Here is a 13,538-nt window from a genome sequence, read left to right on the forward strand (position 1 = left end):
AATTCATGGGTAAATTTGTTATGAACATATCTGTTTCTTTTCGTTTAAAATTACGAGCAACAAGGCGAAACCTGTGACGGCATCTTGGGCAATTTACATAGTGATCTATTTTTAAAAATGTTTGTTTTGTTGCACAGTTTTCGTTTGTTTCATGTACTGATTCAAGTCTTTTATCTACTCCCATACCATAAATGGATGTAAAGTTGTCGAGGTGAATTGTTGTTACGCACATAGCAAACTTTAACTCTCTATCATAAGTTCTGTCGGTACGAGATCCCGCATCAAGGACTTGCTCAAAGCAATTTTTTACGCATATTTAAATTTGGCATGAGTCTACATTAATATCGTCTGAAAAATTGTAAAAATTAAAAAAAAAAACATTTTTGGGGTTACTTCCTCCACATGTAAATATCCTATCCCGTAGTGTGTGATAGTGTATTGCTATCAGTTTTTTTTGCATTATAAAGGTTTGAAGCGTGATTTTAATCTACGGAATCCTACACTGCGCGTGGCTCGACACACACTTGGCCACTTTTTTAAAGCTTTCCTCTGTAAGACCACCGACTGAAACGACTATCGGAACAATAAAAGTTGTCCCAATATTCCACATGGCGGTAATCTCGTGAGCAAGGTCCAAGTATTTTGATACTTTTTCCTTCTCATCTTTAACCAGATCATCGTCATGAGGAACGGTAATATCAACAATCATGGCATAGAGACCGACTGACTAGCACTGTATCAGGTCAAATGGCTACAATATACCTGTCAGTGATTAAATAATATTCGTTCAGCCCCATCCATGCACTGTTATTTTCAAGAACTGATGCTGTCGTATAGTGAGACATCTCAAACTAGATAAGGCCTGAAGACTGAAGATCAAGCTGCTGGTAGATTATCCTGACCACTTTTAGCCTGGCTAATATTGTTGTTATTATTGGAGTGATAACAAATGACATTTTCATTCTCGTCTCAGCCAGTCAATATCAAGACTTGATGTAAGTAGTTAAGTTTCTGTTAATTTAAATATCGAAAATAAATTCGTTATAGTCAGGGATCCGTAGAACATTTTGTACAATGATTACTATCAAGTTAATTTTTCGTGAGTAGCTTCGTCTCGATGTGACGATCAACTTTTTTATTAACGTAAATTCTTGATTCTGATAGCTAACTGAGTTACCAGGAAATAAAAAAATTTGAGTGTAGGAACGAGACAATGTACCACGCAATTTGTAGGACATTGTGGCTGTTAAGTTGTATAACTATTTGTTAATCAACAGTAAAAAAAATATCTGGTTGGTAACAACTTATGATAAAACTACCGTCCTCCCAACTTGTATCAATAACGAGGTTATAAAAAGTTGTTACTAACCAGCTGCTTTTTTACTGTTGCTTAATTAATAGGTTTTTTTTTAATAATAATTGACATATCTTTTGTAAATGTGACCAATATTCCCATTCCACTCCAACTAGTCGTGTAAGACTGCATTAGGAGTAGGTACGACAATCCAACCGGGCAGGGATCGAACCACCACCCACCATGTATTGGTTTATTATAATTATAAAATAGAAATAATAGTTATACAACTTAACAGTCACAATGTCCTACAAATACGCAATTTGTATATTATCTCGTTCCGACGCTCAGAAATTTTCATTTCCTGGTAACTTAGTTAGCTACCAGAATCAAGAACTATCACAAATAAAAAAGTTAATCGCGTCATCGAGTTGAAACTAGTAACGAAAAATTAACTTAATAGTAATCAGTTGTAAAAAAGTTCTACGGATCCCGGACTATTAAATTCAATAATTGATAAAATTATTAACCATGTCTCTGAAAAGCGTACATTCAGAAAATAATAAAAACAAAATATTTGTACAACAGAAAGTCGCAAATGCATTGAATACAAATTTAATATTACTAGTACCAAGTGAAAAGATCGGTGACGATATTATGATAATTTCAAGGGATTACCAAAACATTTTTAATATTTTAATAAAATAATTAAATTCTAATTACATATTAATATGCACTCCCACTTCACATATATTCTGTACTTTAACAAAATCGTCATCATTCTTTCTGTTTGATACCTACTTGTATTATTTACGATTATATCCTGAATTCGCAGATAATAAGTAATTTTATACAATGATGAATATAATTAAACAAGCAAAAACATTTCGCAACGCATTAATATAATAAAATTATAATTAATTTCCAATAAAATTAACTTAATAGTGAAAAATTGCGTGAAAATCATATCTATACGTCTTGATACTCGTATAGTCATGTATAACGACCCATTGTTTTCTCTAACCGGAAGTTAAAGTTCACGGAAGAGATGACAAAAGGTAGTCATACTTTTTGTTTGTCTAGCTATTTATTTAGCGCACGCAATTACTTATCGTGTACATTAACTGTAACAAAAACATGAATTTGTTCGCAGGTTTCTGACTGCATGACTTTATATGATAATTGTCAAAATTATTTTGTCTGGTGGTGTTACCAGATGTATATAGTTAATTAATGTTATATAAATACCCTCATCAGTTATTTAGTAGTCTAATATGTCAAATGAAAGCTTATTTTATGCTTAATTTTACTGTATTAGGTTGCCTTTATCTACGTAATAGTTTTTGGTTTGGCCGCAATTTAACTAGGCAAAAAAATATTTGCAATATAAACATTATCTATTATTTATTTATTATCACTAATCAATAACAGATGAGGGTACATATTTTTAATGCCGCATAATAGTTTACAAATTCAGTTAGAAACGAGCGCCAAATGCTTAACGGATGGCAAACGAATATTGTGTTCGAATTTTAAAGATTTTCGATAATCTTTTACCACTGTCGTGTAACGATGTTTTTAGAACTCGAACGTGTAAGTTTCGAATTGGTCTCTATCTAATAGTATCGTGATATTGAGAGCTATAGAGACCTTGTGAAAACATCGGCAGAGAATAGCTTTACTGATATTGTTTGCTATCATTATTTATATTAGATAATCAATTTCATCTAGTTCAGCGCGTAATATATTATTATTAGTACATGAAAATTCATTTACAATTTTCTTTTTAATTTTATATCGTTAGTCACGCTTATACGAAGAAACTGGAGTGATTAAAAAAATGGAAAATTAGAAATAATCCAAAATATTAAAATTTTTAATACGACAACTTTAGGTTGTATGAAGTCCCCTGGATTACATTGTAGATTAAATTAAAAGAGAGGAAAGAGGATAAAATAAATAAAATTGTTTGGAATATCTCATATTCGGGTGCTGTACCAAATTAATTCTCAATTAAGGCCAGGTCAAGAGTACCCTAAACCGTCGATTTTGTTAAAAAGGAATGACGAGAAAAGAAAGAACTGATGAGAATATATAAAGCAAGAAGAATACATATCTTAGCAAATGGGAGAAAGTCTACGCTTACGGGAATGAAGCGCGACGATATGAATCTAAAATCCCAGCTGAGAAAGGAATCTTGATCACTCGGTCACAATTGATTCGTTTGCCATCGACGTCACGCAAAATCACAAAACAGCACATACCTGCACCACCGTCCGCGCTCGGGCCCAGCATGTTGTGGACTCTGTTAGCGTACAGCACAAATGTCGGGTACGGAATGTCGTATTTCCTCGCAGCCTGCGACAGTGAGAGCCCTTCCTTCAGAACAGAGAATATGGCCTCAGCCATGGTCTCCGGGCGCCAGGACTTCAGCGGCCCGCGCTCGCGGAACCTCAGATTGTGCACGATGCTCTGGTTGGTGTTCCAGCACTTCTGCCACATGGACTGCAGCTGATATTGGTAGCTATCTGCTGGAAACGAAAAGGCTCGTGTTAATACGTATTTTATTTATACATATTTAACATTTGTTAGTCATGCTAGAACTAAACAAAACAATTTTAGTACTTTATTCTGTATAGTTTGGTCTAAAATTTTTGGATATAGGGGAGTTAAAATAAATATGAAAAATTATGAATGTAAATTTCCACTTTGGCAATTTTAGGTGGTACGTACTCCACCGGGCAAGCTTGTATTGGTATTGGTTCTGATATATTTTAATGGTCCACTGCAGGACCTAGGCTCTTTTCTTATAGGATAATGAATTATGGGTTCACGCCTGTCACGATACTTGCGGGATCGAGATCTTGAAGTGCTCTTTAAAGCACGGGGGTGTATGACTTACAATTTTGCACTTTTATGGGCTATTATTTCTTGGAAGAAAAATTTTATAATCAGAATCAGATAAGTTAGTCTACTGCCATATATTTGCCTTAAATTAAAAATCAAAAAGTGCATGCATTTGATTCACTTATTTTACTATTGAAAACGGTAGTATGTTATTAGCTTTAGCGGAATTGGTAAAAATGTGGCATAAAAACTTGACAATTGCAACATCATTTCCATCCACTAAATTACTATATACTATAGCAAATTGCACAAATCTTTGATAACCGTAAATCTGATCTTTTGTGCAATTTTATGTATTAATGTAAATATGAACTTACACATAATATTTTCTTAACTGTCGATAAATAACGTTAAATTTAATCTTAGCCATTTTTAATTACGTGCATAATTATTACTTACTCGTAGAAACAAAACACGTCGAGCTAATTAGAAAAATAAAGTTATCTACCGACATAATCTTGTATAAATTTAAAAAATTCTGAATTAAACACATTTTGTAATATTCTATGCATATGACGTATTTAGTACAAACTGTCAGATAGTGTTGCTCCTGAGTAGTGGCGTAACTGTACCCTCAGAAGTCTGTGGCGTAAATTTATTATTATTATTTTAATTATATATATCAAAGCAAACGGCCTCGCAGTTTGGGGGCCCCTTCGAGTCGAGCAATTAACATTTACGCCACCATATAGTCACATAACTACCCCTTAGGTAATCGGGGTAATGTAATGAAGATCAAGGAGAAGGATGAAAGAGAGAATGGGAGGTATATAAGACTCGCGACGTTGGTGATGGCTTTATGGCAGGTACACTAGCGACTAGAAGGTAGGAGGGGTTTTTAGCCGGTAAGAGTCCTTTAGTGGTAAGAGTCCCAACGTGGGTGTCCATGATGATTTCCCCCCTACGAAGAAAAAAGAGAAAAAAAGGTAGTCGGGACGTCCAATGCTGTTAGTTTTTGGAATCCCTATAGCTTTATTTTTAAATTTTAGAGCTTCTATGTTTCATAAATATAAAGTAATAAAGAAAAATCTAATGACGTTTTAAAAGCGCCAACCGGTTCATGTAAACTTTTTTTAAAAGACATTCAGTTTTTTAAAACGGCATCTGCATAGACTATAAAAGATAATTCACGTTATGCTGATTATAGGGAAAAAAGCCAAGCGGGAATCTGTCTGTTCCTCTTGAAATCGGTCCGTTTTACAACGGAGTAAACTGTTATTTATTTCTTATCAATTGTCTATTTGCTTGATATGCGGCCTTGGATTTTTTCCTCCTCTACGTAATGTAAACCAACCTTAAATAAAGATAACAACTAATTATAGACATAAAACACCTACATACTGACCTCCGTAAAACCTATATATAATTAAGGACGAAAAATTGATTAATCATATTAGTTGTATTCAAATAAATGAAAGTCTCCTGGATTTATAAACTTATATTTAATATAGCACACGTTTTTTATATACTCTATAAAAATATTTTTATACCAATGTACAAGATAACAATTTAGAGAAAAGCTTCTTTTCACTATCGTCCGCAATCACAAAAAGTTAAGGCACACTTAGTCTAATCATAGTAAATATACAGTGATTGTATGTAAAAGGCTCAATCAATATTCAGACTTTGCAAATCAGTCTTAGTAATCTTAGTAAATAAGTTCGAAAAGGGCACATATCTGAAAATTTAAAATGTCCAGGAATTAAAAAAAAATCCAATTATTTTCCAAACCAGTGTATAATTTCTAAAAGTAACTATTGTGTGACATTTGGGTGTTAATTAACCTTCAAAAATCAATAATATTATTTATTTTATAATCAATCTAAATAATTTATTAGATATTTTATATTTGTAAGATGTATGTATAGAATATTCAACATGTGCCCTTTTCGAAATTGTATATTCAAGTAGGTGTATCATGCTGTTACCAGTTACCTGCTACTAATGACGTTATGGTTTCCCGTTTCATGCGTAATACAGACATTGTTAAGTATTTCTTTACAATTTACTGACAAATATTACTAAGGTTTTACGTATTTAGAATTTCATCGTAAAATATAATCTCAGGAAAGCCATAATCTCACAAGAAAGATGTTAGCTAAAAATTTGCAGGTGACTAATAGCTCAAAAAACAAAAATCAATACAATCTACGAGTATAGTCAGTTACTATAATTATAGTGGCAGTATTAGAGTACAGTGTACCTAGTGGGAGTTTTCAATATTTTCATACTATTACTAGCGCGTTAACGTAAACACGAATTTATATGGAATTGAAACAGTTGTGCAGTGGTACAACTAGATGGCGCTGTTTCAATTCCTTAGAAATTCGCGTTTACGTTAACGCGATAGTACGAGTAACAGTATCAATCTGCCACTAGGCCCTCTGTACATAAAATATATAGCATTTTTCTGTTTTATATACCTATCTACTAAAATTAGAATAACGTCTATATAATATATAAAAAATATGTTTAAGCCTTTTCATAGAACATTTTCATAGTCTTTTTTCATTACATCATCTATTTTAACTAGTAATTAACATTTTCTAAAAAATAAACTTAAAACAATTCTTCTCGGAGTGTTCAGTGAGGTTATTGCCCCTAGGTGTACTGACTGACTGACTGATACTTCATTAAGCATGGTAAGTATTGCTGTAGGGATGCTAAATTTGATGTTACTAAAGCGTCATGGAGACCATTTAGATTTGGTAACCCCTCTCATTCTGAGAGGAGACTCGAGCTCAGCAGTGAGCAGGTTGATAATAATGATGTTGACTCTATTTTGAACAGACAGTAACTGTTCTGTTTTGTATTGTTTGGCTAATGAAAGTAGAGACTGAAATCGCCGATCCGATTTAAAAAAATCGGAGTAAATTCCCAAAATTACGGTGCAAATATTGAAATAACTTAGTTGAGTTAAATATTTATAGTAGGTATAGGTAGTAATGCATTCATAAACAAAAAAAGAATTTAAAAAATTATTTGTTTAATATAAATGTTTTTTTAAATTTGGCGGGCGATTTACATCTTTACTTTCACTAGCCAAACTCCAGTCAGTCAAATTTCTAGAGATAATAACATCCCACTGAATAACTAAATCAAGTACAACTTGCCTACACATGTTTATATTACAAATTACAAATAATCACAGTAAATACAGTCCATAATGTAATAATAAGTATCGACGAGTACGTCAAACAACAATAATTTACCGAATGTATGTATAGCACAAAATTTATCTCTTCATGTTATAAAAGAGTAAGAAATAGCGAAATGAGACAACTTTGTAGTATGAAGATGTTGGTTTGGGCATGTAGAGAGGATAGTTATGTATGGCGATTAACAGAAGGGATAAGGCGAGACTGAATAGATATGTTGGAAGAGGAAAATGCGAACAATCCTGGACCAATTAATCCAGGCCTTTATAAATAAAGGGCAGGTTAAGAGTACCCTAAAACGACGAAAGGATTGATGAGCATGAAAGAAGCAAGGGTGATGTGCAATGATCGTAGCAAGTGGAAAGACGTAGTCTGCCTATCCTTATGTGGTAGAATAAATTGTTACAAATTCCTCTATTACAGGTGGTATTAACATTAATTATAATAAATAAGAAGGTATTTGAAGACTTGAGCACAGTTGTTTGTGAGACAGCGTCTACACCGTCACGCTGCCAGTCGCGTTAGTGATTTTAACGTTTTGTGTTGTAATTATTGATAGTGTTGTCATTATTCTTTAGGGTGGGCATGGAGAACATGTCGGGCGGGGAAGTTGAGTGTTTATGAATTCTAAAGGGATCCCTTAAACCTATTCCCAAGGTCACAAGTCCTGGGACCTGCTCGAGATGTTTCCTCTGCCACAAAATAATAGTACAATCACTATCGCTGCTACCCGTCACGTTACAAAATGTCATGGGTAGTCTCAGACTAATTACATAAGGACCTGTCTCGCTAGACGTTACTTTTCTGTCAAAGTATCGATGCCATTATAAAAATTGCCTCTATATAATCAATGTTTTATAGTTTTAATCATGTTCGTTGGTTAAAGGGCTCCGTAAAATACCTTTTTGTGTAGTTGATTGATGTAAAAATCGATCAACAACTTCTAGTTTAGTATATGGTGTACAAGTATGTACTCGAAATCGAAATTAATCGAAATAGACAATTTTGTTCGTGTATTTGGGTGCGATACTAGTCTTCATGTAATTCTGAGTGTGTAGTAGGCCTTATATGTATTATTCGTACCTCTATAGGTATATTGAGAACGTTGTCACAGTAATATTTATTGATGAACCTTCAACTTTACTAAAAACTGCAAAAGCGAGCGAAAAGTTTTGTAAGACAATTCTGAAATCACAAGAAAACCCACTTGGAAGTTTCCATCGTAGTTGGACTATAAAGTTCCCGGTCGACTTTCTAGCTAGAAACAACACAATCTAGTCAGAGACATATTCTTGTCAAATGCTTTCAAAATTTCACAAATTGATTTATTCTTTGTAACTTGTGTAGATTTTTATATAAAATTGAATTCCTATAGTAAGTTGTGAGACATGAATTATGTATGAGTAACTTTTACCGAAATACTCCGATATTCTTTTAAATGTATATAATATTTGTCTATGAGATATTAATCTTAAGCCATACATCCTTGTGAGCCGTGATAGCCCAGTGGATATGACCTCTGCCTCCGATTCCGGAGGGCGTAGGTTCGAATCTGGCCGTTGCACCTCTAACTTTTCAGTTGTGTGCATTTTAAGAGATTAAATATCACGTGTCTCAAACGGTGAAGGAAAACATCGTGAGGAAACCTGCACACCAGAGAATTTTCTTAATTCTCTGCGTGTGTGAACTCTGCCAATCCGCAGTGGGTCAGCGTGGTGAACTATTGGCCTAACCCTTCTCATTCTGAGAGGAGACTTGAGCTCAGCAGTGAGCCGAATATGGGTTGATAATGATGATGCCCCCCCCTCCCCCCACGCATGCATGCACCTCCAACTTTTCAGTTGTGTGCATTTTAAGAAATTAAGTATCACGTGTCTCAATCGGTGAAGGAAAACATCGTGAGGAAACCTGCATACCAGAGAATTTCTTAATTCTCTGCGTATGTGAAGTCTGCCAATCCGCATTGGGCCAGCGTGGTGGACTATTGGCCTAACCCCTCTCATTCTGAGAGGAGACTCGAGCTCAGCAGTGAGCCGTATATGGGTTGATAACGACGAATGATGATGATGATGATACACCCTTAAATATAAATGCGAAAGCAAGTCTGTTTGTCTGTCTGTCTGTCACCTTTTCACGGCTAAAACACCGGTTTAATAAATTTAGGTATTATTTATTAGGATTTGTAAAAAACAGAATTTCTGGCGAAATGAGTCGCGAGCGTCTACAGTTGAAATATAAAGCAAATACTAGCATATGAGGCTAGAGGTGTAATTTTCCGCACATCAATGGAAGTATAATTTTCACGCCCTTTGGAGTAAAGAGTTTGGGGACCTAAGGGGGCTTAAGGTGTTTTTGAAAATATTAAAAAAAAAGTATTGTTGAGTCGACGTGTGATCCTAGATTCGGCAGTAACTTAAGTCCCCGTCTTCCGGTGACAAGTCTTTTTTTATTCCTGCACAACCTAACGCTGAATCACTTGACTTTGATCTCACCTGCTGTCAAGTGACGACGCAGTCTGAGACGTCGTGCACTTACTTGGGGAGGGAACGTTTTTATTTGACCAGCAAATTCATCTTTGCCGGTAAGGTGGTAGTGGTAGTTACCTAATTAAAGAGCAGTGGCGTAAAGTGTCTTGGTGCCTTGTATCAAAATTAGTTTGCGGTTCAATGAAAGGTGAAGATTTCTTATAAAATCGGACTACTCAGTAAAAAGTTACACGTGTTCATACATAAAAAAATACCCGTTGCAATAAATATGTAAGTGACATAACATAAGTAGGATGCTTACAACTTTTGGGCGCACGCTTCACTCGAGAAAAACATTGCTTTATTTTCGATTTTTATTTTCCGGGAAGCACCAGGTTAAGTGAGATTATGGATTATATTTTACTGATTTTGGCTTTCACTCGTAAGGGGCTCTTGTAGTCCGGGGAGGCCGTATCATTGATACGGCTGATACAGCGGTAGTTACGCCCCTGCTGAAGTGTTTTTCAAATAGCATGGGAACGGTGACAGTCGCCTGTATGATGTTCATAATACGTACTATTATCGTGAACTGCAGCAAATTTTTGAGAATGAAACGAATTGTAACAGTATTGAACCAGACTTTAGCCAAAATATAAAATTCTAAATAAACCTGTGATGGAAATCGAATTCAAGACCTCTTTTACTCTAAAAAAATGGAGTATAAAAAATCTATATTTCTATATTAATATTATAAAGCAGAAGAGTTTGTTTGATTGGACGCGCTAATTTCAGGAACTACTGGTCCGATTTGAAAAAATATTTCAGTGTTAAATAGCCCATTTATCGAGGAAAGCTACATATTATTCCCATATTCCTACGGGAACGGGAACCACGCTAGTGAATCCGCGCGGCGTCTGCTAGTAATAAATATTACTGTTGAAAGTATTAGCAAAGACGCTAAGATTGACAACAGCCATTCAAAATATTGTAGGCGCTTCCACATTATTAAATTATGTAATAACTCTATCTGGACTCAACTTTGTTCTGGATCTGTTGCTCAAGCATAATACATTTATACTAGCTGACGTCGCGCGGTTTCACCCGCGTGGTTCCTGTTCCCGTAGGAATAGCCTTCCTCGTTATATGGGCTATCTGACACTGAAAGAATTTTTAAAATCGGACCAGTAGTTCCGGAGATTAGCGCGTTCAATCAAACAAGCAAACAAACAAACTCTTCAGCTTTATAATATTAGTACAGATTAACAGATTTTAATACAGTATGTTAATAGATTGTAATATACTAAGTACTGTGTTAAATATTCTCTCTCTGATTATATCCTAAATAAATAAATGTTTTGTTTTGTAAGAGCCGTGACAGCCCAGTGGTTATGACCTCTGCCTCCGAATCCAGAGCGTGTAAGTTCGAATCCGGTCCGGGGCATGCACCTCCAACTTTTAGTGAAACAACAGTTAGGTGAGTTTAAGAAATTAAATGAGATGATGTGAGGGGTTCGGCTTTAGTCCACCACGCTGGCCATAGGCGGATCGGCAGACTTCATACACGCAGACAATCAAGAAAAGTCTCAGGTATGCAGGTTTCCTCGGCAGACTCCATACACGTAGAAAATCAAAAAAACTCTCAGGTATGCAGGTTTTCTCACTATGTTTTTCCTTCACCGTTTAAGACGTTCCGTTCGACCGTTACGTTCTTAAAATGCACATTGTTTGAAAGTATGCCCCGGACCGGATTCGAACCTACGCCCTCCGAATCGAAGGCAGAGGTCATATCCACTAGGCTATTACGTCTCGGTAAAGCATTACCCGTAACATATACATTACTGTGTTTACGACTAATTCGAAGGGGAATATTGGAAATATACCAACTTAAGGTTTTTTAAAAAGTTACATACAAAAACATACAAAAAGATACATATTTTTAAATTCAACGTCTGTTTACTTTAATGTCTTTGTTACGCTTATTATTTATGTATGAATACACTTCTTACTTACTATTGGTACTTTTTGCGCTGAACTGGATCGCATAACCTATTTAATTATTCAGACCATCTATGGTTTGGTATATAATTGCTCACTGTCTACAAATACTTTTAACATTCATGACCACATTTGAAAGAATGAGGGGATGATAGTATTATTATAGTATTACCGTTAAAAATGTAAAAAGGGTTTTAAATTTTTTGAACATGTAAATATGTGTCGCAAGCGGATAAAGAAAGGAAAATTCATTAGTCTTTCAAAATACATTAATTAGTTGGATCCCTAATCCATTCAACCCAAATCACATCTAAAAAACAAAACACCTCACAAAGTTGAGAAAAAATCCAACGTTAAGTTTTATGAATAATAATACATATTCATTACAGTTTTAGTACTCATTTATATTAAATTAACTCTCAAACTTAACAACTTTTATGAGATATAAGATCCGATTTCGCTAAATTAATATAATCTTAATTAAAAATCGCAATCGTTGTAAGTGTACCGTGGTTCCATATTTCAATATTATAATTGTGTTACGTCTACACATTGAATTACACACAGTGGCAATTGGCGAATTGTGTACGCAATTACAGACGGAATTTGATTTTATCTGAATATAGCTGCAGTTTTAATTATAATAATTATTACTGTATCATTACATACAGCCTTTTTGTTGGACCACTACATTCTGCGCGGCTTTAATTAATGAAGCAAGTGAACTAACTCATCATTATTTCAGATATTAGTATTTAGATATCTTTTGTTGTGGGAGAGGAATAAAAGGTAGGTAAATTGCAAAACAAAACGTTGACTTTTTAATAACTAGTGAATTACATGTGACCCGTCGCGCGTCGTCGTTGCAATTTTTAAGTTTAACCATTTTTATTCCATTACAAGTTAGCTCTTGACTTCGATCTTAACTGTTATTACGATTAAGTGACGATGTGGTTTAATAATACTTGAAATAAATGAATTTTGGATTTTGAATATGAGTGTGTCTGAATAGACCAAAACGGCAAATAAGATGTCATGTCTTTGTTTTGTTGAGTACAATGTGGGCCTTTTTTATAGTAAAGAATTGTTATGGCTCAAGTGACCCGCCTCGTTTAAGGGTTAAGTTCCGTTCCTCGAACTATAACGGGTCACAGGTGGCAACGTTTGTCCTATAGCCCCCTTCTAATTACTTTTTGTTTTAATAAACGCCCTTGGCAATTTCGACTCTACGACGTAGATCGTAAGGGCTATTTTAAAACAATGCAATTTATGTTTCCATGTGTTGAAAGATGTTTTAACGATGTGTAAAACAATGGCCGCGGTCGAATGTTATTTGTATATTATTACTGACACTGTTAGTATTTAGCAAAAACACCGCTTTTTACTGCCTTTTATCAAACAAACAAGTGACTAAGTATTGGTATCATCGTTCAGAAAAAACTCGACGATTATTTTTTAACACTAAGTATCTGTGAGACGATAATAAGTCCGTTACGGCAGCTACAGGTGGAGTTAAATAAACAAGTAACAATTTATTTTAATAAAAAACTAATTCACTGTGTAAAAACTGGTTGGAATTCGAAAAAAAAAAACAATATAACACACACCTTTGATACACCCACTAAAACTGTCTGATTTTTTTTTAATACGTTTACGTAAAAGCTTGTTCTTATTAAAAAACATAATTTTTTGTAATTAAATCTGCGACACATTATATAC

The 13,538-nt window shown here is 34.5% G+C and overlaps 1 protein-coding gene across 3 annotated transcripts in view; it reads right to left on the minus strand.

Moving 5' to 3' along the window:
- The window catches only part of LOC112043806 (protein bric-a-brac 1), a 433,720-nt gene that overhangs the window by 8,470 nt on the left and 411,712 nt on the right, over positions 1-13,538 (minus strand). For 2 of the 3 annotated variants that reach the window (XM_052890734.1, XM_024079401.2), the window contains one exon: positions 3,559-3,825. In XM_052890734.1, the coding sequence (XP_052746694.1) occupies positions 3,559-3,825 (267 nt within the window). The remainder of the gene's footprint in view (positions 1-3,558; positions 3,826-13,538) is intronic. The other variant, XM_052890735.1, reaches the window with a different exon arrangement.

The sequence above is a fragment of the Bicyclus anynana genome, chromosome Z (genome assembly GCF_947172395.1).
Source record: "Bicyclus anynana chromosome Z, ilBicAnyn1.1, whole genome shotgun sequence".
Taxonomy (NCBI): Eukaryota; Metazoa; Arthropoda; class Insecta; order Lepidoptera; family Nymphalidae; genus Bicyclus; species Bicyclus anynana.